This window comes from Atheta coriaria, unplaced genomic scaffold (assembly GCF_025399875.1).
Source record: "Atheta coriaria isolate IRGN ID8LTWV9N9 unplaced genomic scaffold, Caltech_Dcor_3.1 hic_scaffold_8_pilon, whole genome shotgun sequence".
In the NCBI taxonomy this organism is placed as follows: domain Eukaryota; kingdom Metazoa; phylum Arthropoda; class Insecta; order Coleoptera; family Staphylinidae; genus Dalotia; species Dalotia coriaria.
The window spans coordinates 5,504,662-5,532,232 of NW_027045450.1; the positions used below are offsets into that span (position 1 = coordinate 5,504,662).

The window sequence follows — 27,571 nt, forward strand, 5'->3', positions numbered from 1 at the left end:
TCGCTCACTGCCTCATATGCACGCCACACTTTTTGAAACGCATTGTATTTTCGTGTGGTACAACAAATAATCTTCAGATGGCGCAACGATGCATGTTTTAACTAAAAATATTCCTGCGAGTAAAAGTCTACCTGCACAGTTGTGATGCCGGCACGCAGCTCTTACTTCGTGCGGCAGATAAGAATACGCCGTCGAGTAATTGTGTTTCTTGTTGTAAATTCGGTATATCGCGTTATATTTGATTGAATTTAGTGTTAATTGTCGTGTTTAGTCACTCGCTAAATGTTTTTCGCGTGTGTAATCTTCGGAACTCAATATTTTGTGGGTTTAATATATTTCCGCGTGCAATCCGTTGCCGTCGGATGCCGGCCGGCCTTATTGTGTGATTGTAAATAATTGGTATTGTAGTTAATTTTGGACTTGTGCGAACCATTTTTGTCTCCTGCTCAACTCGTCGGCTCAATGTGTTACCTGGTATAAATTCTCATTTAAATAATTGTGGTGAATAAAATGATATTTAAGGCAATCTTTGGGTTCCGCCGGAACGCAGATTCATTTTAACATTGTCCGAAATTGTGTAACTAATGTTTTGTTTCTTCTTTATTTCAGTATCTACTCACATTTGATTTGCGGTGTTCGATATACTGGTAAGTTAACTTGTTCATCATTCATAGTATCTGTTTTCCTGTTTTACTGATTTCTTGCAATTAGAAAATTGATATCTTTTGCGGAAATCTTTTTAAGCATTCCGCAGAGAATTTTTAAATTGAAATTCAATTTTTATTTGCGGATGCTTCAATAAAACTCAAATCATAACTCATAACTTCATGACTTAAATTTTAATTTACTAGCATGAAATAAAAATCATAAAGTAGAATTGTATTGAAGACAGGTCTATTATCAGCGTTTGTGTATAAACAAATCTTTTATCGCATTTGCCGTGCAAGATGCAACGCGTAATATTTTCGTCTATCGTCGCGCTGTCGCACATTTTATTTAATTCTTATTGCAGGTACTGCGTCTATTGCAATTTGTGCATAAAGGTCACGTGCCATCCACACACCGGCTTGGCGCATCTATTGCTTTTACCACGAAGTATAGATAAAAGGAGTCCGAACGGTATAGGCTTTTTCGTCGTAGTCATGGTTCACAATTATATACAAAGCTAATAGTTCACCTTTCTGCCACTGGGTGCGCTTGAATCACTAGTGAATCGATGTACGTTGGTTCGTGTTCATAGCAACATTGAGACAATTTGTTTACATGACGTTCGTGTGTTTAGATACTTCGTGATTATTATTACACATGAACACGTGCTGGATTGTGAATGTTTAATTGAATTCAATTAAATTTACAAATACATTTTTAACTTTTATATGTATGTATACATTAATTTGAATTGGAACGTGATAGTATTATTTTTTTGAACTAATTTATTTATTGAAAATTAGTAGTGTTGAAAACATGGGAAGGTGTTGTGCTATTCCAGGATGTTTTAGTGGCCGAAAGACTAGTGAGAAGGTAGAAAAAGTAGTTTTATTCAAAGCACCAAAGGTGAGTAATATCTTTGAAAAATATGTGTTATAAACAATTAATTTATAACTAATAGCCCAAAGATTTAAAAATATGTCATAATTTCATGTATCTTGTGAAATATTGGCGGTGTCCATAGTAATGTAAGTATTTAAACGCGTACACTAACGCATAGTGGCGCGCTCTATTGGCGAATGTTTGGTCCCCTAGATCGTGACCATTAATTTAACATGACGTTCGGACTCCTTTTATCTATACTTCGTGGCTTTTACTACCTGCGGAGTACATGTAGCAGGTACAGAGTTTTATTGTGAACTAGCGACCCGCCCCGGCTTCGCACGGTTGCAATACTGATACTAAATACACTACAGAAAAACTGTGAACGTTGTGGTATAAAATATATAGCCCATGTAATTAAAATCGATCCAGTAGTTTTGATTTATTCATTACTGCCCCTGGCCCGCACGCGTTAAATTTGGAGTAAAACAATCCCCCTTTCCCTATACCATGAAGATTTCCTGCTATCTTTGGAATATCTAAATTCATACACTACATTTTTACTTATTTACTTTTCACATTTTATAGTATGTGCCGCAGTAAAAAATATCTAAATTCTTACCATTTAGAAACAAAAGATAATCAACAATCATAAAAAACAAAATATACCTATTCTATTCAGTTCTTTTTTTTTTACTGAAATACCTCTAATTTATATTTTAAAACTACTATTATACAATTATTTATCGTAACTTACTTATAATTACTGATACGTTGTCGCGCTGAAAAGAACGTTTTTATTACCTAAGTATTGCTATTTTCCTCGCTGGAAAGCTCCGATATAATAAACGTGCCCGATCGCTGCGAAATTCAAAGTGCTACAGAGAAAACCGCGGCCGGCCGGTACCGCCGAAAACGCTACGTCCGCAATTTTTAAAAAATCCGTTGCGTAGTTTCAAAGATTTAAGCATACAAAGGGACAGACAGAGAAAGCGACTTTCCTTCTCCAAACAAAAACATCAACCGATCAACTTCAACCCACACGTACACCCATGCACACGTCTGTGCTTAGGGGAAGCTACGAAGCATCGCACAAAGAGTAGACGGCAGAGTTTACAACATCATATTAGAAGCCTCAAAATAACAGTACTTCTCCACTATTTAATGGATGTTATTATACATACAAACCTTCCTCTTGAATTACTCTATCTATTAAAAAAACCGCATCAAAATCCGTTGCGTAGTTTCAAAGATTTAAACATACAAAAAAGCGACTTTACTTTATACTATGTAGTGATTGTCGCATCGTAAATTCTATTAAGAGATGGCACTAGCATGAACTAAAAATCATAAAGGGATATATTAAATGCACTTTAGTTAAAATACAATCCACTTGAACAGCCGCACTTAAGTTTTCATACTTTGCACTAAGAAATGCATATTATGCACTATAGATTGTATAACTTATATTTTAATACAATGCACTTATATATTCAGGTTTAAGCTTAAATTTGCTTTGAATCAACTTTTTAAATTGAAACTTTATAATTTGAGGTGGTTAGGTAGGGTACCTTGTTTGGTATTATTTGTGGGGTGGTCGGAGGTTTGGGGGTGGTGGTTAGGTAGGCTACCTTGTTTGGTATTATTTGTGGAGCGGTCGAGGGGTTGGGGTGGTCGGGGGTGGTGGTTAGGTAGGCTCCTTTGTGTGGTATTATTTGTGGGGTGGTTGGGGGTTGGGGGGAGGGGGTGGTTGGGGGTTGGGGGTGGTGGTTAGGTAGGCTACCTTGTTTGGTATTATTTGAGGGGCGGTGGGGGGGGGGATAGAAGGGGCCGGCTAAGAGTACGGCACGTACTTAATACTGCAAGTTTTATAAGTGCAAAGTATTAATTTCATAGTGGAAAGCATTTTATTCAAGTGGAATCCATTTTTCAAAGTGCACATATTTATTTTTAAGTTCAGTTCTGTATTTTTAAGTGCAAACATTATTTATAAGTGCATTTAATGAATTGACAAGTTAAAAATCGAAAAAATAAAGTTCGTTTAATTACATGCCAATCATAAAATAGAATTGTATTCGTTTTGAATCATATCAGCGTTTGTGTATAAACAAGCTTCTTATCGCATTCGCCGTGCGAGATGCTACGCGTAAGATTCTCGTCGCGCTGTCGCATGCAGCACATTTTAGTCTAGTTCTTATCACAGGTACCGTGTCTATTGCAATTCGTGCAAGGTCGCGTGCCATCGACGCGCCGCCGGGTTTGCGAATCTATTGCTTTTACCTGCCGGGTTTATGCAGCAGGTACAAAGTCTAACTGTCGCATTCTTGCGTGCGCAGTTTCGGCATGCTCTCCGTGGTGGATTGCAGCTATTTTCGTGCCGATCTCTGCCGTATCCAGACGTATTTCGCGCAACGCGTTTTGTTTTATCGGATTTCTATTTTATAAGTTTGCATTATATTCGGTCATCAATCGACCTGGTTGTAATATGCATCTGCAGTGTTTTGTTAATGATTAATTGTGCGTTTGATGTTTATATTTAAAATAACAATGCTGCGGTTTTATTGTCTGTTATTGTGTGACGTGTCGGTTGCTAGATCAACCGGAAACATATTCGTGCTTGAGTAAGTAACTTTTATCTGACCATGGCGAAACTCAGAACAGATAGTTTGTTTTCTCTTATGTGTGAATATAACATTATCACATTGTATAAAATGTTTTTGTTTTAACTTATGTTTTCTTTTAATTACAGTACTTGCTGTACCCTTGTATTCCGATGAGCGCTGCATTGGTAAGTTTATAATTAAGTTATATTATTCGGTTGAATGTTTTATCTCATTTCACCTGCGTGTTGCAATAGTCCGCGAATTAGGGGGGCCGTATATATTTCACTTAATGGTAATATTGAAAACGGATCATACTGCGGAAAACCTTTGTGAAATGTTCAAATTTTTCTTTGGATTCTAATAACGCACTTTTAAACACGATTTCGCAACTCCAACACTCCGAATTTTAATTATTTTTATGTCTTATCGTATAGAGAATTTTCCAAACTTAAATAGGTTAATTAGATTAGATTATGAATTTGAAATCCGTTCTGGTCTATCTCTTTTAGTTTACGAGATATTCGCAATTGAAAAAAATCGTCTTCAATCGCGTTTTTGGACTTTTTATCCAACAGAATAAAATTATTTTAAATCCTAATAGATAATCCTCCAATATTTCACATTGCGGTGGTCGATATCGCTTTTAGTTTAAATGATATTCTCTATTAAAGTTTATTGAATTGAATATGTCAAAAAAATTGCTTTAGTTGAGTCTCTATTGGTGTACCGTAGTAGGGTGGCAGTAGAAGTGACTCCAATTCAGGGCACCGTACGAGGGCAGCGGTAGAAGTGACTCGTGTACAGAGCACTCATTCATCTTCATTCGTCCATTTTTTCTTAGGAAATAAACATTCCAGTATTTCATAATCAGCAATTCGTTGGTTGCTATCTCTTTTAGTTTCAAAGATATTAATTATCGAAAATCCTCGAAAAAATATCAAGCACCTGGCAATTTTTTCTTAAGGATTAAAATTTTATCTCTCAGATTTCCGCTTTATCTAGCCTATCTTATAGAAAATAGTCTGTAGATTAAGACGCTGCGATCAGATCTTATTTATCTCTTTTAGTTTACGAGATATTCGCGATTGAATAAAATGGGCAAAATTGAAAATTGTCACTTTTAGCACTTTTAGTTGCGTTTTTGACCTTTTGCTGTAGAAAATATAATTATTTTATATGTTTTATCTGATAGAGAATTTTTCAGTCTTTCATAATCAGCAATTCGTTGGTTGTTATCGCTTTTAGTTTAAGCGATATTAATTATCAAAAATCGTCGAAAAAAGTATCAAGCACCCCCTTGGCAATTTTTTCTTAAGGATTAAAATTTTATCTCTCTGATTTCCGCTTTAACTAGCCTATCTTATAGAAAATAGTCTGTAGATTAAGACGCTGCGATCAGATCTTATTTATCTCTTTTAGTTTACGAGATAATGGACAAAAATTGAAAAATGTCACTTTTAGCACTTTTAGTTGCATTTTTGACTTTTTACTATTGGAAATATTGTTATTTTATATTTTTATCTGATAGAGAATTTTTAGTTTTTAGTATAACACGCGAACGCGGTGTCATAGCGAGAAAATTCCGTATCGCGAGTTATATTGATAGTTGTGTGAGTGCGCCGTAGTACTCGTTGCGCCAGGAATTGCAGTTTTCTTAATATTACACGCGAACGCGGTGACACAATAAGTTCGGAATAATTTTGCCAGATGCGGAATTTAATTCTGTATCACCCTGTATTCAATTTTATAGCGAAAAAATTCCGTATCGCGAGTTATATTGATAGTTGTGTGAGTGCGCCGTAGTACTCGTTGCGCCAGGAATTGCAGTTTTCTTAATATTACACGCGAACGCGGTGACACAATAAGTTCGGAATAATTTTGCCAGATGCGGAATTTAATTCTGTATCACCCTGTATCAAAACTTATAGCGAGAAAATTCCGTATCGCGAGTTATATTGATAGTTGTGTGAGTGCGCCGTAGTACTCGTTGCGCCAGGAATTGCAGTTTTCTTAATATAAGACGCGAACGCGGTGACACAATAAGTTCGGAATAACTTTGCCAGATGAGGAATTTAATTCTGTATCACCCTGTATCAAAACTTATAGCGAGAAAATTCCGTAAAATTTGTGGGTTTATCCCTCGGGAAACCTACAAAATGCCCTTTTGTGTTTTTGGTCGTCGAATTTTTTGGTTTTTAGGGTTTAGCGGGCGAATGTCATGTCGTAGGACAACCGTTCTTTCACCAAATTATAGATATTTAAATTCTTTATGATTTTCATATATAATTAGTGGGTTTATCCCTCGGGAAACCTACAAAAATGCCCTTTTTGTGTTTTTTGGTCGGCTAATTTTGTGGTTTTTAGTGTTTAGCGGGCGAACGCCTTGTCGTAGGATAACCGTTCTTTCACCAAATTATAGATATTTAAATTCTTTATAATTTACATGTATAATTTGTGGGTTTATCCCCCGGGAAACCTACAAAAATGCCCTTTTTGTGTTTTTTGGTCGTCGAATTTTTTGGTTTTTAGTGTTTAGCGGGCGAACGCCTTGTCGTAGGATAACCGTTCTTTCACCAAATTATAGATATTTAAATTTTTTTAATTTACATGTATAATTTGTGGGTTTATCCCCGGGAAACCTACAAAAATGCCCTTTTGTGTTTTTGGTCGTCGAATTTTTGGTTTTAGTGTTTAGCGGGCGAACGCGAACTTGTCGTAGGATAACCGTTCTTTCACCAAATTATAGATATTTAAATTCTTTTTAATTTTCATGTATAATTTGTGGGTTTATCCCCGGGAAACCTACAAAAATGCCCTTTTGTGTTTTTGGTCGTCTAATTTTGTGGTTTTAGTGTTTAGCGGGCGAACGCCTTGTCGTAGGATAACCGTTCTTTCACCAAATTATAGATATTTAAATTCTTTTTAATTTTCATGTATAATTTGTGGGTTTATCCCCCGGGAAACCTACAAAAATGCCCTTTTGTGTTTTTGGTCGCCGAATTTTTGGTTTTAGTGTTTAGCGGGCGAACGCCTTGTCGTAGGATAACCGTTCTTTCACCAAATTATAGATATTTAAATTCTTTTTAATTTACATGTATAATTTGTGGGTTTATCCCCCGGGAAACCTACAAAAATGCCCTTTTTGTGTTTTTTGGTCGTCGAATTTTTTGGTTTTTAGTGTTTAGCGGGCGAACGCCTTGTCGTAGGATAACCGTTCTTTCACCAAATTATAGATATTTAAATTCTTTTTAATTTTCATGTATAATTTGTGGGTTTATCCCCGGGAAACCTACAAAATGCCCTTTTGTGTTTTTGGTCGTCGAATTTTTGGTTTTAGTGTTTAGCGGGCGAACGCCTTGTCGTAGGATAACCGTTCTTTCACCAAATTATAGATATTTAAATTCTTTTTTTTTCATGTATAATTTGTGGGTTTATCCCCGGGAAACCTACAAAAATGCCCTTTTGTGTTTTTGGTCGTCGAATTTTGTGGTTTTAGTGTTTAGCGGGCGAACGCCTTGTCGTAGGATAACCGTTCTTTCACCAAATTATAGATATTTAAATTCTTTTTAATTTTCATGTATAATTTGTGGGTTTATCCCCGGGAAACCTACAAAATGCCCTTTTTGTGTTTTTGGTCGTCGAATTTTTGGTTTTAGTGTTTAGCGGGCGAACGCCTTGTCGTAGGATAACCGTTCTTTCACCAAATTATAGATATTTAAATTCTTTTTAATTTTCATGTATAATTTGTGGGTTTATCCCCGGGAAACCTACAAAAATGCCCTTTTGTGTTTTTGGTCGTCGAATTTTTGGTTTTAGTGTTTAGCGGGCGAACGCCTTGTCGTAGGATAACCGTTCTTTCACCAAATTATAGATATTTAAATTTTTTTATTTTCATGTATAATTTGTGGGTTTATCCTCGGGAAACCTACAAAAATGCCCTTTTGTGTTTTTGGTCGCCGAATTTTTTGGTTTTAGTGTTTAGCGGGCGAACGCCTTGTCGTAGGATAACCGTTCTTTCACCAAATTATAGATATTTAAATTTTTTTATTTACATGTATAATTTGTGGGTTTATCCCCGGGAAACCTACAAAAATGCCCTTTTGTGTTTTTGTTCGTCGAATTTTTGGTTTTAGTGTTTAGCGGGCGAACGCCTTGTCGTAGGATAACCGTTCTTTCACCAAATTATAGATATTTAAAATCTTTTTAATTTTCATGTATAATTTGTGGGTTTATGCCCGGGAAACCTACAAAAATGCCCTTTTTGTGTTTTTTGGTCGTCGAATTTTGTGGTTTTTAGTGTTTAGCGGGCGAACGCCTTGTCGTAGGATAACCGTTCTTTCACCAAATTATAGATATTTAAATTCTTTATGATTTTAATATATAAATAGTGGGTTTATCCCTCGGGAAACCTACAAAAATGTCCTTTTTGTGTTTTTGGTCGTAGAATTTTTGGTTTTAGTGTTTAGCGGGCGAACGCCACGTTGTAGAAGAACCGTTCTTTGACCAAATTATAGATATTTAAATTCTTTTTAATTTACATGTATAATTTGTGGGTTTATACCCGGGAAACCTACAAAAATGCCCTTTTGTGTTTTTGTATTGCGGCTAATTTTGTGTTTTTTTTGTTTTAGCCGGCGAACGCAATGTCGTGGGACCGCCATACTTGCACTAAATTGTACGGTGCCTTGAATGGGAGTCACTTCTACCGCTACCTTCGCACGGTGCCCTAAATGGGAGTCTTTATGGATCCTGTAAGAATAATTAATTTAATTTATGTATATTTCATTTACATAAATATTTTCCAGTTGGATGAAGCATTGGCTATTCCTGAGATGCCCAAGTTTATCAATAAGGAGCAAGTGGAGAGGTTCCGTCGTACTGGTGGAGTGCGTATTGACGATGATGTTCTGATTCTGAAGATGGATGTGTTAACTGGAATAAAATACCAAGAATGTATGTTATATTTTGGCAATTTATAATATTTTATATTTTACTATTCTGTTATTCATTCTGGTTTATAGTGTCCAAGAAATTGAAGATTGGATTGGTGTTGATGATGATTCCAAATACGATTGAATTTACAACATTTTGAAGCTGATATTGATATCATTTTTATGTATTTTGTTAAAAGGTATGAAAAGAGCATTATCTAATTGCATATTATTATCCTGTTTTCATGCTTGTATTGTTAAAAATGCTGTATATATTAAGAAATTGAGTTTGTGATTCTACATGTTTGAATAAAATTGTTGTTTTATATTTTTAACTATAAATTTTTATTGTTTTATTTGTTCCAAACGGAGAACATAGCTCACAACATCGTTACTCCTTTAATTAATCCATAAATCCCTTAAACTTTAATGGAAATGCCACTGCTAGATATGAGAAATAGTTCAAAATCAATTTTATATTGTATCAATATTAATTTAAAAACGGTATCACTAGTGTCATCTATCCACGAGTAACTAAACTACGCCGCTATTCAAGAGATTTAGCCTACTGCACTTTCTGCGATCCTAATATTCAAAAGAATTTTGTTACTAATTTCAATGGATTTCTCGACAAAATTTGTCGAGAAAATTGCTGAAATGTTGCTGCTCATCAGTCTGTAGTATTAGGAACGCAGAAAGTAGATATAGACAATTCCCGCCACATTATTATATATATTATTTCAATTTGTTTCAAAATTCCAACTTTTAATTTTCATCATAAAAAAGAGAAATCTTTTGCCTTTTTTATAACAAAATCTTTTCTTTAAACATTTTTTGTGCCATTTTGATGATTTTTCAATAATGATGCCACCTTGTAGAGAATTTTTCAAGGATCAAGATTATGTAGTTCTTAATTTTCTAGCCCTCTTAGTTGCCGAGCTCCTTCAGAATTCGAAAACCGAATTTGCTGAATAAAGATTTTTAAACATTCATTTTACCCGCCATTACTAGTTACCGCCTCTTTTATTTACTTACCTCCTCACCCTTTCTGCGATCCGAATACCAAAACCTGAGTTTCGACTGTTTCGAGTCCAAATTTTGTGTCATTTTGCCTCCCAGAGTCGACAAAATAAAGATTGAATATTAGGATCGCAGAAAGTTGAGAAGGCTGATAAAGTTTTGGCGGTAACTAGTAATGGTGCTGCCCTCTAGTGGCGACGGGGTGAAGCTCAAACTTTTGGCTGTTGTAGTTTCTAATTGATAGATGGCACTAGCATGCACTTTTCAAAATAAATGGTAAATGGTAAAATGAGGGATCGTGAAATATGTGATCAGGTAGAAATAACAGAAATAATTATAATTAGAAATACTTAAAAAATATTCTTTATTAAAAAAAACACACAAACATAAAGAATGGTCCTTCTACGATGTCAGACTCAGGTGCAAAATCCCTAAAACCATAAAAAATTAGTCCTTCGAACATAAAAATGCAATTTTAAGGGTCAATTTGTGAGATTATCACAAAAGTTATTTAGGAAAATGATAAAGAAATTAATTACTTACAATCTGATGCAAGAATGGTCCTCCTACGATGTCAGACTCAGGTGCAAAATCCCTAAAACCATCAAAAATTAGTCTTTCGGTCAGAAAAATGCAATTTTAAGGGTCAATTTGTGAGATTATCACAAAAGTTATTTAGGAAAATGATAAAGAAATTAATTACTTACAATCTGATGCAAGAATGGTCCTCCTACGATGTCAGACTCAGGTGCAAAATCCCTAAAACCATCAAAAATTAGTCCTTCGAACGTAAAATGCAATTTTAAGGGTCAATTTGTGAGATTATCACAAAAGTTATTTAGGAAAATGATAAAGAAATTAATTACCTACAATCTGATGCAAGAATGGTCCTTCTACGTTTTCAGACTCAGGTCCAAAATCCCTAAAACCATAAAAATTAGTCTTTCCGTCAGAAAAATGCAATTTTAAGGGTCAATTTGTGAGATTATCACAAAAGTTATTTAGGAAAATTATAAAGAAATTAATTACTTACAATCTGATGCAAGAATGGTCCTTCTACGATGTCAGACTCAGGTGCAAAATCCCTAAAACCATAAAAAATTAAAAATGCAATTTTAAGGGTCAATTTGTGAGATTATCACAAAAGTTATTTAGTCCCTCGAACATAAAAATGCAATTTTAAGGGTCAATTTGTGAGATTATCACAAAAGTTATTTAGGAAAATGATAAAGAAATTAATTACTTACAATCTGATGCAAGAATGGTCCTCCTACGATGTCAGACTCAGGTGCAAAATCCCTAAAACCATAAAAAAATTAGTCCCTCGAACATAAAAATGCAATTTTAAGGGTCAATTTGTGAGATTATCACAAAAGTTATTTAGGAAAATGATAAAGAAATTAATTACTTACAATCTGATGCAAGAATGGTCCTTCTACGATGTCAGACTCAGGTGCAAAATCCCTAAAACCAACAAAAATTAGTTCTTCGAACATAAAAATGCAATTTTAAGGGTCAATTTGTGAGATTATCACAAAAGTTATTTAGGAAAATGATAAAGAAATTAATTACTTACAATCTGATGCAAGAATGGTCCTTCTACGATGTCAGACTCAGGTGCAAAATCCCTAAAACCATCAAAAATTAGTACTTCGAACATAAAAATGCAATTTTAAGGGTCAATTTGTGAGATTATCACAAAAGTTATTTAGGAAAATGATAAAGAAATTAATTACTTACAGTGTGATGCGAGAATGGTCCTCCTACGATGTCAGACTCAGGTGCAAAATCCCTAAAACCATCAAAAATTAGTACTTCGAACATAGAAATGCAATTTTAAGGGTCAATTTGTGAGATTATCACAAAAATTATTTAGGAAAATGATAAAGAAATTAATTACTTACAATCTGATGCGAGAATGGTCCTTCTACGATGTCAGACTCAGGTGCAAAATCCCTAAAACCATCAAAAATTAGTCCTTCGAACATAAAAATGCAATTTTAAGGGTCAATTTGTGAGATTATCACAAAAGTTATTTAGGAAAATGATAAAGAAATTAATTACTTACAATCTGATGCGAGAATGGTCCTCCTACGATGTCAGACTCATGTGCAAAATCGCTAAAACCATCAAAAATTATACTTTGAACATAAAAATGCAATTTTGGGGGTCAATTTGCGAGATAATAACAAAATTTATTTAGGAAAATGATAAAGAAATTTAATACTTACAATCTGATGCAAGAATGGTCCTTCTACGATTTCAAACTCAGATGCAAAATCCCTAAAACAAGTTTAAATTAGTCCTTGGAAACACAAAGATATTTAAATTAATTTGATAGGATATTAGGTTTGATCAATCAAGTAATACTTACAGTTAATTTTTAGAAGACAATTTCTTGTCCCACACCGCATCATTGAATCATCCCCGATCTTCTTTATATCTTTGTTGCATTCCCAATAATGATTTCATACCTCAACCAATTCTAATCGAACTGAGGTTAGGTCTTCCAACGTTGTACAAGCAAAACCCCACTTGGTAAACACAAAAATAGAGTTTGCTATCTTGTGTAAAAGGTAGGACAAAAGAAATACTGAATTTATTATTTTACTTTACATGACCTTAAACATTTTGAAATGGTACCAAAATCATATATTAATGAAAATTTAAACAAAATACACACTTTATAACATATATCTTTTATTTATTTGTATATATTAATAATAATCAAATTGATATAAAAGCACTTGCAAAATTTGCCACCATTTTGCACCCTCGACTGGTATACTGCCACTCACTCGACGCCACTATTCATGTAATACGTGTGTCAGTGTGTTAAAAGTTGAAATTTGATTCGGTGTGCGTACAAAAATAAACCAGGACCGTCCAATCTTTAACATATAACATACAATAACTCTACTAAAGTCAAATAAAACATTTTTACATTCATATACATTCAAAGCATAATATAAGATGGTTGAATGTGTTGTTTTAGGAATGCAGTGGACAAAACAGTGCCGGAACACTTTCAACACGAATATTCATATAAAATTAACATAGCGCTTGTTTCAACTTGTTGAGAAGCATCGATCCAATGACCATCTTCTCACAATTGACAGTAATCGCCACTTTCTCATCGGCAATCACTGCAGTAATCAACACCAATGACGACGACGTTAAAGTCTGGCCAGCAAATCTTAAAATATTGGCGTCGGCGGTTTCAATAACGCCTAAATTCGCAGTTTGACACACGGTCTGTTTGTTAGTCTTGGCAGAATGATGAGGCACAACATCGCAGTGCTCGTTCATCCCCTTCAACTTCGCCTGATGACGCAGGAAGACTTCTTCAGCCATTACGACAGGCCGCAGTAATTCCCCGACGTCTGCTTTGATACAGATACTGCTGGTGCCTAAAGATGAAACAATTTCCAGATTGGCAGCGTGTAGGGAGTCATTGAAGTCGATGCCCAGCGTTCCTGGCAGGGTGCATTTGGGTGGTAAAGTTGTTATCGACGCGAACTCATGAATAGACATACCAGGTGATAACGTCTACAAAAATACAACAAATTATAAGTTTATATACAAACAAATTAAAATTAAAAACTAAAAACTTACTTTCTGTCCTATTCGAACATCCATAACTTCCTCATTGGTATTGTTCGTGAAACTTAAATTGATGTTAACCATCGATGCCGAGAACAAATGTGGATTCCGCGTGAATCTATACGAAATACTCAATCCTTTCCCGTTGATCTTATTGAGGACTTCATGACTTGTATGTGAGTACTCAACGGGAGGAATCACCTGAATGTCCGGCTTGCTGTGACTAGCGCTGGTGGTCGAGTTATCCATTGGCGTGAGAAACCCTCCCAGAGAAGGGGTCATAACAGGTGCATAGGTACCTTCAGCAGGTTCCAGGTCTAAGAGTAACTCTAAATTACTCTTACTTGCGTTATTTTGTGGTTTATCATTCGTGGGTGGTTTTCGTTTGTCTTTTTCTTTCGGAGGCGGTGGCTCCTTCTTGGTTACTTTAGGAACAATTGTTTCCAATTCACTTTCATCGTCATCGTCGTCATCATCGTCTTCCGAAACTGATGAAGATTCTTCTGATTCAGACTCGGACCTATTAATCAATTTATTTAATAAAATAAATTTAATTTTATAATATTTTTACTTACGTGGATGTTGATCCTTCACTCGTGCTTTCTTCTTCATCCTCATTATTATCCTCGTCTTCTTCGTTACTATTCTCAACAGCATCATCTTCGGTATAACTACCTTCAGTAGATGAAGACTCTTCCGAACTCCATGAATCATAGTTACCATTATCTTGTTCACCATTATCCTGTCGAGTATTCCTAGGCCGCTCGTCAACCTGCGGTGCAACATTACGCACGTCACCTGGTGGAGCAACTTCAGGCCAATCAGGAAGCGGTTCATAACCAGCGGCTTTCTGATTAATCGAGTGCGATAACGATCCCAATTGATATTGCTCAGTATCTAAAACAATTAAAAAATAATCACCATAAATTGTTTTATATTATTATTATATATTTTAAACCCACCTTCAGTGTTTCGTATCGTTGGCGCTGGTTTCGTCGCGAGAAAAATCCTCGCCGCGTTCGCAATCAGAATATTATCCGGATTGTCGATGAAATTTCGTAGCAAACGTGTACGATCACGAATATCATAACTCTGATCATACCGCGCCAAGTTGAAGATATACTGACAAATAAGCGCGTACTGCTCCTTGTTATGAATGTGTAGCTTAACCGCCAGATTCAACACTTGTAGCTTAACAATATCTTGTTCATTCGCGAATGTTTTCGTCGCTTTCTTTAACACATTCGACGCCATTGGGATATCTCGGCAGTGCTCACCGAGTAACCAAATAATAGAAGCACGAGCCTGCGGTACTTCGATATTGTCCAAGAGACGAATCATCTGTTTAATTATTTCAGTTGGGTTTGCTGCTTGTGTCTGCAACAGGCGTTTTATAACGACTACACTTTCCGCAACGACAACTTCTGTAATAATTAAATTTAATTATTAAAAGATTATTGGTTGTTTTACGACTACAAACCATTTTATTAGAGAGCAAAGTAACTAATCCACTAAGGCACGTGTCAGTCACCGCAGTAATGTAGCAAGCACACCGTCCAATGGCCTGAATAGTCGCCGCGACGAAATTATCATCGTAATTCGAGATGTAAGTCTCGAGTTCTCTCAGAATCGTCGATATGTTACCCTCGGTGGCAATATTCGTCAACACCGTCAACTTTAAGAGTTTAATACGCGTCGAATCAGTCGTGCGTATGAAGAAACTCTTGAGGTAAACATCAAACGCTCCTTTTTTACTCAGCGTCATTGTCACGATGCTCTTCAAGACTAATTCCTGTACTTCAGTGTTGGATCGCAATAGTCGTACTAACGCTTTGACAGCTGGCATGGTTTCATGTTTAGGACCAATGTGGTGATACATCTGCGCCACGGCCATCACTACAGCAGCGTTTCGAGATTGTAGTAATGGTCGTGCTGAACGCAGCAATAAACGATGATCTGGATCTAGAGATGGTTGCGGTGGTTTTTCTTCGGAATCCGAGGATGAATCGTAGAAAGCTTTGTCTTCTTCGTCTTTATCGTTGAGGCATGGGTTGGTGAACTGTGTGCGCGCATAGTGGGTTAATACTTGCACAATTATCACCTGACCCCATTCGTCGACGTCGCCGAGTAAGGCACATAGCTTGCGATAGACCAGATGAATAAGGTCAACTCGTTCCGGGCAGACTTTTGTAAAGGCCATCACTGCGGAGCCGAGGACAAGCACGGTGCGATCCGCGAGTAGTTTTTCGATAATTACGACCAGTTCTGGTTTGATTTCAGGATCCAAACTGTTAAAAAACATAAATATTTAATTTTTTTATATTTAAGGATTAAATGTATATACCTGTATAATTTTGGTATAGCATGAGCCGCAGTTTTCCGCACATAAGGTGACATATCAGCAGATGCATCCCTGATTGCAATCATCACAATTGGAGCAATCATAGGGACTCTAATCCCGGATAAAACGCGCAACGAACCCGCGCGGATTAATTGATTAGGTTCTTTTAAAGCTCTTTGAAAGGTTGATATACTCAACAGGGCTAAATCTTCTTTTTCTTCTGCATATCTTTCAAGATATGAATACACCAGTTTTTTAAGCTCAATATTTTTAGAAACTACATTTTTTACAACTGCTGGGAATAGTGCAGATGCATCTCTACCTTTTGCAATCATCTAAAATTAATAAAACACAATTTTTATTCAGGTAAATTAAAAAAAAAATTGTTTATGTTTACCCCAATGATTCTTTTCATAGCCTCCAGTTTCAGATTATCTTTGTTCGAGTCAAGCATCTCTTTAAGGTCTTCATTTCTATTGATTATACATGTTAATATTGAATTTAAAATGCATGTTTTTTGGTGTTACCTGCGAAAGTCAGCGGCGAAAAACACTCCGTCCATGCCGATCGGATACTCCTGGTCCAGCGGAGCACCAGCTCCCTTTTCCTTATCGTGGTTCTTGTTGTACGAGTTGTGTGTCATCGTGCCGGAGATGGAATGCAACATGCTAGGCGCGCTAATTCATAAACTTCGCTGGCGTCCGCGGCATTCGCGACCGGACACGTAAAACAATCTGCGAGCGGTTGTGGTGGATCTTGTAGAGTTGGTGAAGTTTGTGCTGCCTGCTGCTGAAGATACTGTCAAAGCTGTCATTGAGAAACATCTGTGGAGTCACTAAAATGTTATTTTTAGGTTGGTAGACATGACAATGTAAAGTAACCTTGAACTTTAAAATTTGAAGAACTAACAAATTAGATTACGTTCAATAACAATAAAGTATAAAACTGTGTGGGTTGGTATTAATTGTTTACGGTTATCTTGTGTTTGATTACTTAATGACTAAACAAACCACAGTTTTGTTGAAAAGCGACTAATAACATTAGCTTAACCACTAAACACGCAAAAATTTATACTATCACTAAATAAACAACGTAATTAATTATACTAACACATTTTACAACTAGAATTATTTTCCCAAGAAGTATTACTTCATAATTTAATATTTTGATTTTATAATTACACCCTGTATTTATTTCTGTATGTTGGGTTGCCTAACATCAAAAAGTTGTGATTTACATCGTACATTCATATTAGTTTCCAATTTTTTATCGTGTTTGGATTCACATTCAACTTATTTACGGCTGGAAGTGTGTCATATGGTATTCATGAATAATCTCTACAGCTTTAAACATGTTTTATGTGGCAATTATCGCCAATTACGTTATTGGAATAATTATTCAGAACGTGTCTGAGCTGTCGGAAACTACAAAAGACAACGATTACTACGAATTATTATTTGTTTAAATCCTTGTACCAATAATCTGTTTTAACTTGATTGATTCTTTGTTTTACGGTTATTCCAAGGAAACATCGGTTATATTTTAATTTTTATAAGTTGTTTATGTTTTAAAGCAATATCCGCCATTTTTTATCAGTTTTTAGCTGAAATTCCACTATTTCTTAATCAAATCAATTCAAATCTTTAATAAAAACATGTTTTACGTCTAATTACGTCCTAATAAGTTATAAACTAGTGCAAATTATGTGTTTTTACGTATAAATTACACAGAAATTAAATTTGCAAATGGCCGACTTGATAAAACTCATTAAATCATAACTTTGCGTCAAGATGATGCGGTTTTAATAAGTTATATCTTCTAATATGGCAAACTCAATTTGCATTTTGATGCCTTTCAACTCCTAATTGATGGTAACGTGAAGCGTATCGAATCATCGAAGCGGCACCACGGGCACCGCTGCCAGCGGCGTAAAAACACAAACAAAACCGCGGAATAATGCGCTCAATCAAGGTCAGGATTTCCCCAGCGTTGTGACGTCACCACAACGTTGATTCCTTCGGCCCCGGTGGAGCCGAGTGAGATATGATTCGCCGGTCGGTCCATCGTCCGCGCATTCATCGTCCGGTTTCGGACGATTTAACTTCACATAGCATCAGCCACGACCAGAAGCCGGTTTTCAGTCGCGAATTGTCTCTTTGTTCCGTTAAACACATCTAAAAACAAACATCGAACACAAAACTTGTTTTATTGATACTCGCAATCGGTTTTAATTTGTTTCTTGCCCGCAGTGCACGAACGCCATGTTGCCTTAAAGTGAATTCAGTGCGTTTTGAATTTTTATATCATGTGTTAGTGTATGTGTGTGATTTTTTGTGTTTGGCTTCGTTAAGTGTTGTTTTTAATTACCGAAAAACTTGCTCGGTGACCTTAGACGAGAGCTATCAGCGGGTCAATCCGACAATCCGCGCGCGCGTCCCCGGTCACACTACGTTTGACTTCATTTATTCTTCTTTGTTGGCGCTGTGCGGACGTAAAATGTCTAGAAATGCGATTGGTAAGTGTCAAAACAACTAAAAACTACAAATTAAATAAATATATGTAGTAATCTTTGTTTTTAAAACAAAATGGTGACGCGTTTGTGGTTTTGAATTAAAAGTTGTAAATTTTATTGATTTCAGGTTGTATACTGACGGTTTGTTTGTTTTGCGGTTTGGCAAATTCGGCGAGCACTGCTATTCAACCGCAAATCGACGAGGACGAATACATTCCATCATCACACTCCGGTCTGCGCGATGATTTCGACTGGCAGTTACTTCAGGTATTACACATCTGCATATTTGGTTGCCTATATTAAACTATATTTACTCCAATAGGAATTATCCAAAACTTCCAAAGGAAATACAATTATTTCACCGATTAGTTTAAAACTAATTCTGGCTTTACTCTATGAGGGTGCAGGTGGAATCACAGAGAATGAACTCCACGATGTTTTACAATTCAAAAATCAATCGGAAGTACGACAGGAATATTCGAATATTTTACTGTCGCTCACCAACGGTAAACGGCCATCTTGTGTGAATCAAAACACGAACCAATATCAAGCTCGTGCTGCAATTAAAACAGCGCGTGCGCAAATTCCAACACCTCAACAACAATACACTCTTAATCTTGGCACACAGATTTATCTTGATCAAAATGTCCACGCTATACAAGCATTCGAAGTAAAAGCCTGCGAAAAGTATCAGACGCGTATCGTCAGCGCGAATTTTTCGAATCCTGATAAAACCAGCATGACAATCAACAACTATGTCAATCGTATTACACAAGGAAAGATTTCCAAGTTGACTGACCCAGGAGACGTCACCAATGCTGTTATGTTATTGGTAAATGCTTTATACTTCCGTGGATATTGGAGTCATCAATTCCCTAAGGAAAAATCGCACATTGGAGGCTTTTATTTGGCTCCGGGACAAGCTGTGCAAGTTCCCTTCATGGCTACAACCGAATGGTACTATTATGTTGAGTCAGAAACACTGGATTCGAAAATTATCCGTATTCCATTCAAGGTAACACAACATAACCTTATTTTTGAACTATTTAACCTTAAAATGTATTTTGTGTACAGGGAAAGAAGTTTTCTATGATTATTATCCTGCCGAACGCTAAAGCTGGTCTCAATTATCTTCTAGAACGCATAAATGTTATAAAACTACAACAGGAAGTCAACTATATGGATAAACGCAATGTAGATTTAGTTTTGCCAAAGTTGAAGTTCGATTTCAAAGCTAGAATGTCTGATACATTGAAAAAGGTAAAATATTATAGGTTATATTATGTTTTACATTATAATAAGTACATAACCTATAGATGGGACTTCGCGCCATGTTTGATTCATCGGCGAGTCTCTCCGGAATCGTCCGAGGTGGAGAATTTAAGTTACAAGTGTCAGATGTCATCCAAAAGGCTGGAATTGAGGTTAATGAAGAGGGCAGCACTGCATTCGCTGCTTCAGGTATGTTTAATATGTTTTATAGTTTAATTAAACACGTTTTATCAATGTTTATTTATAGATATTCAATTAACAAATAAATTTGGCGATGCGCAAGTCATGTTCAACGCCACACATCCATTCCTCTTCTATATTGAAGACAACAACGCACGCACAATTCTCTTCCTTGGTAAAGTAATCAATCCGCAAGATGGCGTCGCGCCTATTGCGCCTGCGCAGCTCCCACCGCGTTATGGCGATGGTGAAATTCCCCAACCAGTAGCAAGTAAGTAAATATATTAATACTAGTTGATAGAATTCTGGTGGAGGTTGTAATAACAATGAAATAAATATTTCCTGTCGCAATATTAAGTCAGTCTCTGTGTAGTATAATGTAAAGTAATGTAATAATAATACAGGAACCGGTTTTGCTCAATCGTTTGGGAATTCCCATTAGCACACACATGCAAAACACAAAATATTCATATTCGAAGCAAGTGTGTGAATGTGAATGCACTCATCAACGCATTTTTGATACACACTTTGTTTTGATCGTCCAATTGTTGTCATTTGTTGTGACCGCCGCCATTGATGACACATAGTTATCGGTGGGAAAACCAGCTTCCGATTTCGGTCGGACTTGAGTGACCAGTGTGTCGCAGTGTGTCTCCATTCGCAGTTTACAGCACGCGATGGCTAGAATTGAGTTGTGCTTGATTTTGTTTGGTTTCGCAGCGCAGGCGACCAAACCAGCTGCGGCGGTGTTTCCTGACCAGCAACAATACTCACCACTTCCTCAACAACAATATGGTGGAGCAGTTGATCAACAATTTCAACTTCCACAAGCTCCTGGTGATGAATCCGTCGCGAAACGCTTCAATTACTTCGATTTGGAGTTGTTAGCGGTAATATTCCTGTATATTTGGTTGCATACCTAAGAAAAATATAATTTATTTTGTGTTTTACAGGCGTTGTCGCAACAATCACCGAATGAGAATATTTTCGTGTCTCCTGCGAGTATTAAAGCCACTTTGGGGATGATTTTGGAAAGTGCCAAAGGTAAATCAGCTTCGGAAATCGCTAATTTGTTGAGAATCCCATTGGAACAGCAATATGTCAGAGATCAACTCAAACAATTACTTTATGATATTTCTGTAAGTTTTTATGCTTTTACAGACGCCATTTTGTTATATATTTAATATTATTTGTAATTTAAATTTAGGAACAAAATGGTTACACCCAGTTAGTCTCCGCCAATGGCATTTTCATCTCTGATAAGTTAAAAGTCAAGAATCAATTCCAGCAAGTTATGCAACAATTCTACAAAGCGTTTATCTCTCCATTAAACTACGATAATGTACCGCAGAGTGTGAATACAATCAACCAATGGGTGGCATCCACTACAAGAGGGTTGATTCCTACCATAGTAGGCCCAGGTACATAACCTCATCACCATAACCTCAAATTTTAACCCTAAATATTAAAAATGATTTTTTGTAGAAAATATCAATAGGGATGCATCCGTGTTGCTAACCAATGCAATGTACTTCAAAAGCAGTTGGAAATACGCCTTTGACCCAGCAGCGACGACGGTCAAGTGTTTCACCTTGTCCAATGGTCAATGCATGCACGTGAACATGATGCAGCGTACAGCGGACTTGCGTTACAAGATGCTCAGCGAAATTAACGCTCATGCCATCGAGATTCCATACACGGATGATTACGCCATGTTGGTGTTGCTGCCACAGGTGAAACACAGCACTTCAGCCATGTTGTTGGACTTGCAACACGTAACATTCAATACAATCGTTGATAAACTTGAGAAAACTGAGATTACTTATGAGATTCCCAAGTTTGACATTGATTTCAACGTGCAATTGAAGAATATTCTACAGAAGGTATGCAACCAAGTATGCAGTACTCTTTTATTGTTTTAAACTTAAATTTGTTTGTTTTTAGTTGGAAATAAGGGAAATCTTCGGTGAAAATGCTGATTTATCGAATATGGTGCAAAATGAACGCGTGCGCATTGATAATATCGTCCACAAGACAAAAATTGAGGTTAATGAACAGGGTACAATTGCTGCAGCTGCCACAACAGCCGTGGTCATCCCCTTGATGGGTTCATCATCGCCTCATGTCATTGCTAATCATCCATTTGTGTTTTCATATATAAAATGAGCAATCGTAATATTGTCTTCGAAGGCGTGGTGAATCATCCAAAGGAAGCCACGCCCACACCGCCTGCGCCAATTACACCAGTTCAGCGGGTTGCAACCGCTACGCGTTTCAATGCACCGCGTCAACAACGAAAATTGTTTGCTGCCCAACAGCAAGCTGCGTATAATCAGTTTTATTATTAAACACACCTGCAGAATAAGTAAGCAACCTTCAATACATGAAATAAAATGTGCGCCATTTTAATTTATAATCGTATATGGTTTTATTTACAAAAGTATACTGCTTAGATATACAGTAATGTGTATAATATGAGTATTGTGTGACAGATGGCGCTAGTATAACATCACCGAATGAATGAACCTCACCACATAATCTCGAAGTTACCTTACAAATCACAGTCTTGAATATCAAAAATATCTATATATCACAATCGTGTCAGTTCATGTCCTTGATTAACATTATCTTAAATATTAAGACAACGCAGTGATTTCTCGGGCACGCGCGCGGTGAATTGGAAAGTGTCACGGTTCTCTTCACGTTCCTCCCTGTCACGACCTCTGGCGGCAGGTGCGGGAGCCTGGCGACTGAAACCGTTCGGTTTCGCGTATGTTATGCAACCCTCTCCACTTCCCATTAGAGGTGCAACGTCGACTTGTTTGATTTTCGCCAAATGCAGAATGTGTTCTTCGATGTTGAATAGGTGCGAATCGCTGGCGTCTGGGAAGTGATGACGCATGAAATTGGCCAATCGGACGAGGTATTCGACATTATGGCCGCTGTCACCGCTGGAGGTGAAGATTTGACGGGCGATTTCGGAGGCAGGGGCGTCACCCAACCAGAGGTGGTTTTTGGGCGTGGCAATGTACAGGAGGACCTTTAAGGGCTCGCCGGCGATTGGGTGAAATGTGGCGAAACGTGTGTCGTATCCTCCTAGGGTACATTCACGATTTGTTAAGTATGGGAGGGCGTTTTCGCCGGAGACGGAGAATGCTACGCCGTAAACTGAACTCTGAAACAGAAAAATTAAAGAAATATTATAAATATCGATGCAAAATGAGTTTGTTTGGTTTTATGATTTTATTCGGAAACTACTTGATAGATCATCATGAAATTTTGTATAAATATGTTCAAGAGTATTAAGAACAACATAGGATACTTTTATTAATAATAAAACAATATTTTGTCCAAAAATCAAAAAATTAAATCGTTTTACAAAGAGTTTGGCTAATATCAACACCAGATGGCGCTGAATGTCATTCAAATTAAGATTAACCGCCGTAGTTCAATAAACGTATTCGAGATGGCGCTACAATGCATTTCTTTTCATTTCTTAAAATAAAATTGCTAATATTATTGATAAAAATCAACAAATAAACAAAATAAAATTAATTTTAACAAAACAAAGTAAGCAGATAAATCTAGTTAATAATATATTCAAATTTGAAACAATTCGCGAGTGATAATATTATTCATAAGCTTGTTTGCGTTGTCATAGGTGTTTGCCAAGTGTGTGCCTAATTTATCGCACTATTTTTACGCACGCATTAAACACAAAACCTCTACCTTGTGCCTCGTGATCTGCGACGTACGCAAATGCATATTTTTAGCGGCGTGGAATTTTTTGTTGTTTTTACGAATTTTACGAATTGAGTCGAAAATATAAAAGTCCAAAGTTCAAAGTTGGATATGAGCTGCGCAGAAATTCATTTAAATTTATTTTAAACAATTTATATTTAATTTTCCTTGTTTGATTTGAAAAACATCAATGTAAAGACGTTGGGTTGAGTTGACTGAACTGATACGCATTAAAAATCGTAAATAATAAAATTTTGAAAAATGATTTCACTTTATGTAACAATATGTTATTGTTTAATGTTTTTATTGCACAATTAAAGTGTAGCTAAGTGTAAGGAACAATGAACTATAACTATTAACTTTAATATGGTTATTTTTATGGCACATTTTTGATTCGTTTAATTTATTAGGTAATTAAAAGTAAAAGTTTGGTGAATTTCGTCAAAAAAGTGGAGTAAGTGCAAATAAATTAGTAATTATTTCCGCAAATTGCTTAAATAGTTGTATTTTTGTTATGTGGACTATAAAAGTATGTTATTATATAATTTTAAGGTTATTTGAGGTTAATATGAATGAATAACCTAAAAATTACACATATTTTATGAATTTACACTTTTGAGGTTAGAAAACACTAATTAATCATCTTGGAATAGTATGCAACCCACCAAACAATAAATATAAACTTTTTTTCAATTTTTGAATTTTTAATAATATTACCTCATAGATGGCGTCAGAATAAATTTTAACTATCAATTCTACTCCCAGACATAAAACTATAATTAAACATCAATTAAAGAAATAAAACAATCAAAAATTCAGTTCACAATCAAATTTCAACGCAATTGTGATACGAATTTGTTCAACGGGTTGCATATTGATAAAATCATAAGCAATTTATCTTTTATGGAATAAATTTGCATGCACATACATTGTATGTCGTAAACAGAATAATGCAGTGTATGATGATAATATAAATCTCGCCGGTTGCTAGTAGCGGGTTGCCGGGCGTTTGGGCCACGTGCCCACGAAAATCGATCGACCGCCACGCTCGCTACCGTCGAGAATGATTGGAATGCCTCTGTTAATTCCGGCACGCGTTCAACGTCCACGTGTGCGCCACGCGTTTAACACTCGAATAAATATCCGCACAGCCAATAACAAACCACAATCTTTTATAATACCAAGAAAGAATTAATCTAGATATTTATCTAACAAACAAAAAACAAGTTAATTTATCGAATTAACGAAATTCACCGAAATAACATTTAATAAATAAATAGTGTATGTGTAAGTTAAGTTGCATATATATTTCAGACTAAAATACAAAGTATAGACTTCTGTTTGTACGTAAAAGATGTAAAAGATTAATTTAATTACTGTTTAATAAGTTAATGTGATATTTAATACATTTTATGGTTTGTGTATCTTTAAACCTTCAAACAGAGCATGTAATTATTTGAAGTGAATGTATGTGGAGACAAATAAGCAAAAAATGTAATGACTTTGAATACGATCCTCAATTCTTTCATTCCACAGCTTCTCGTCTATCGACATAATATATAGGTCATTGTTAAACAGTGTTAACAGCAGTTTAACAATCTAAACTTGAAATAACACTACTAACACAAAGTAAACGACAGTTTATTTTTTAATACGAGTATATAAACTCTCCAGAGACGAGAAATTATATAGGTAGTAATGTATTAATGCATTATTTCATTATTCCATTAATAATTTAATCAATATTCAATACTGATTAGATGTTAGAATTAACATTTTAATAACACTCACACATAAAAATGGATAATGATAGTTATTAAATAGTAATCTTACCGTATCATCATCGATGAGTGTTGCAACACGTCCAGGCTGTAAAAGAAACAAGAAAAAGTGAGAAATTTTACATTCAAACTATCTAAGAAGTAAAATATGTTTTAATTTTTACTAAATTTAAGGTTATTTTAATGTAAAAAGAGTAATTTTGTGAAAAAAATATAAAAAAGCAAGTAAAGTAGAAAACTTGTTCAATTTGAATGCAATTTGGTTGTTTTTAACAATTATTCGATGTAAATAGCTGAATTTGTAGGTTATTTCAATGTAAAACGTTTGATTTTGTCAAAAAATTCTATTTTATGGCCAAGGCAGTAAAATATAACAGAATATTGAACAATTACGATGTGTAAACACTATTTTTGTATATTTTTCCATAAATAGCTGAATTTGGAGGTTAATTTAACGTACAACATGTCATTTTCACCATAAACACATAAAAACACCTATTTTTAAACCACCACATCAAATTAAATGAAAAATAATAAACTTTTACCATCTAAACACTTTTATTCCACACTATTATTAAGAAAATAACTAAATAGCTATACTTTAAGGTTATGTCAGCATTAAACTGACAATTCTCACAATTCCCTTTATTTTAACCATAAAAACAACAATTTCTATACTTATACACCCATACACCCATAAACACATAAAGCATAAAAAATAACAACTGACCTGTTCTTTAGTACCGCGATGCGTCGCATTCCCTTGCCAGAACTTGCGCGAAAAACCACGCACGTGGCCCACCACAGCCTTGTCGAAGCGAAAGCCCGGTTTCCAGCAGAGCGAGCCATAGCCAAACACCCAAAGGGCCTTCGTCTCACTCCCATTCACACTCGCCAACAATTCCACTTGTTGTTGATTGTCCAAATGCTCCACGACTTCCGCCATTTTTATTTTTATTTTAAACCACAACAGCAGTTTATTGAAATAGTCTCTGTGGTTTACGATGCACTTATAACACTTTTCACCGTGTCGTTAAAAGAGTTAATTACACGTTGACGGACAACTGCGGTCAACTTTCTTGTTGCTGTCAGTCAGAAACGAGAAATTTTCACTTTGGTTAATGTTAAAATTTTAAAAATTCACTAAAAACTTTTTTATTTTTAATTTTTTGTTTACTTTTTAAGTAATTGTTAATTATTAACACTGTGTATTTACGCTGATTGTGAAAAACTTTCTTTAAACTTGTTTTTCTTGATGTTTTGATTGACGTTTTGTAATATATTGTAGTGCGTTGTGCGACCGTTCGGCGCAGCGTCTCGCACGGCAATGGGCGCGTGTCCCGGCACCGGTAGAGTACGGTTTTCGGAATGAATGAACTGTTGGCGGCAGACGAGCGCACGCAGTCTGGCGTGCCGCGTTTGTGGATGATGTAACTTCGTGCGCACTTTGCACTATCGAGATACGCGCACGTAGAGGATGGTAGACACGAGTAGACACCGGCTTTGTTGCGGGAAATTTACCGGTATGATCTGGCAATCTACGACATCTACGCATATATTGTTTTATTATAATTTTATATATATCATACACGAGGATAAGTGTAATTTAGTAATTTAGTGTGGATTCAGTTTTAAAATTGATTTTTGGCTTTTTGCGTCTAAAATTAGTAATTATTAGCGCAAATTGCTTAAATAGTTAATTTTTGATGTGTGGAATATAAAATAGTGGGTTATTATATAATATTAATGATATTTGAGGTTAATATGAATTAATAACCTAAAAATTAAATAGAAAGTGATGAATTTCGACTTTTAAAACTAAAAAACAATTTTATATCAGTGTATGTTTGCACCGCAAACAGAAAAGCGGCAGAAGTTTTCCAACTTCTCAGGAATTCTGTGTGGTGTGTTATTTAGTGCCGATAGTGCGTCGCCGCGAACTTAGACAATAAATACAATTAGGTGCAATCACAAGACTAACATCATAATATGTATATCAACACACTTAATGTTTAGAAAGTACAGTAGTTATCGAGCAAGCATCGAGTGAAGATCGC

At 35.7% G+C, this 27,571-nt stretch overlaps 4 protein-coding genes across 5 annotated transcripts; 2 read left to right on the plus strand and 2 right to left on the minus strand.

The window, feature by feature from the left end:
* Positions 1-329: 329 nt before the first annotated feature.
* LOC135797502 (xaa-Pro dipeptidase-like) lies at positions 330-9,406 on the plus strand. Of its 2 annotated transcripts, XM_065309909.1 has the most exons (6): positions 330-474; positions 610-647; positions 4,280-4,318; positions 8,765-8,884; positions 8,939-9,086; positions 9,155-9,406. In XM_065309909.1, the coding sequence occupies exons 4-6, from the start codon at positions 8,864-8,866 to the stop codon at positions 9,223-9,225; spliced, it is 240 nt and encodes a 79-aa protein (XP_065165981.1). In that variant the 5' UTR covers positions 330-474; positions 610-647; positions 4,280-4,318; positions 8,765-8,863; the 3' UTR covers positions 9,226-9,406. The 2 variants fall into 2 exon arrangements, with proteins under 2 accessions (XP_065165981.1, XP_065165980.1); XM_065309908.1 differs by lacking the exons at positions 330-474; positions 610-647 and adding an exon at positions 3,842-4,151.
* A 3,361-nt stretch (positions 9,407-12,767) lies between these two features.
* On the minus strand, positions 12,768-17,450 carry LOC135797503 (AP-3 complex subunit beta-1-like). The gene is made up of 8 exons (XM_065309910.1): positions 16,556-17,450; positions 16,426-16,501; positions 16,032-16,363; positions 15,164-15,975; positions 14,650-15,108; positions 14,263-14,584; positions 13,700-14,207; positions 12,768-13,633 (listed from the first exon to the last, which is right to left on the minus strand). Exons 1-8 carry the CDS (start codon positions 16,693-16,695, stop codon positions 13,136-13,138), a joined length of 3,147 nt encoding a protein of 1,048 aa, XP_065165982.1. The 5' UTR covers positions 16,696-17,450; the 3' UTR covers positions 12,768-13,135.
* Positions 17,451-18,081: 631 nt separating this feature from the next.
* On the plus strand, positions 18,082-22,408 carry LOC135796978 (uncharacterized). The gene is given in 12 exon segments (XM_065309120.1): positions 18,082-18,543; positions 18,668-18,807; positions 18,863-19,555; positions 19,615-19,800; positions 19,857-20,001; positions 20,060-20,263; positions 20,713-20,882; positions 20,946-21,131; positions 21,200-21,413; positions 21,478-21,875; positions 21,937-22,137; positions 22,140-22,408. Coding segments are annotated over 12 exon segments (2,757 nt in total). The 5' UTR covers positions 18,082-18,524; the 3' UTR covers positions 22,341-22,408.
* LOC135796979 (glutathione-specific gamma-glutamylcyclotransferase 1-like) lies at positions 22,396-26,869 on the minus strand. The gene is made up of 3 exons (XM_065309121.1): positions 26,245-26,869; positions 25,567-25,602; positions 22,396-23,167 (listed from the first exon to the last, which is right to left on the minus strand). Exons 1-3 carry the CDS (start codon positions 26,458-26,460, stop codon positions 22,622-22,624), a joined length of 798 nt encoding a protein of 265 aa, XP_065165193.1. The 5' UTR covers positions 26,461-26,869; the 3' UTR covers positions 22,396-22,621.
* Positions 26,870-27,571: the final 702 nt, after the last annotated feature.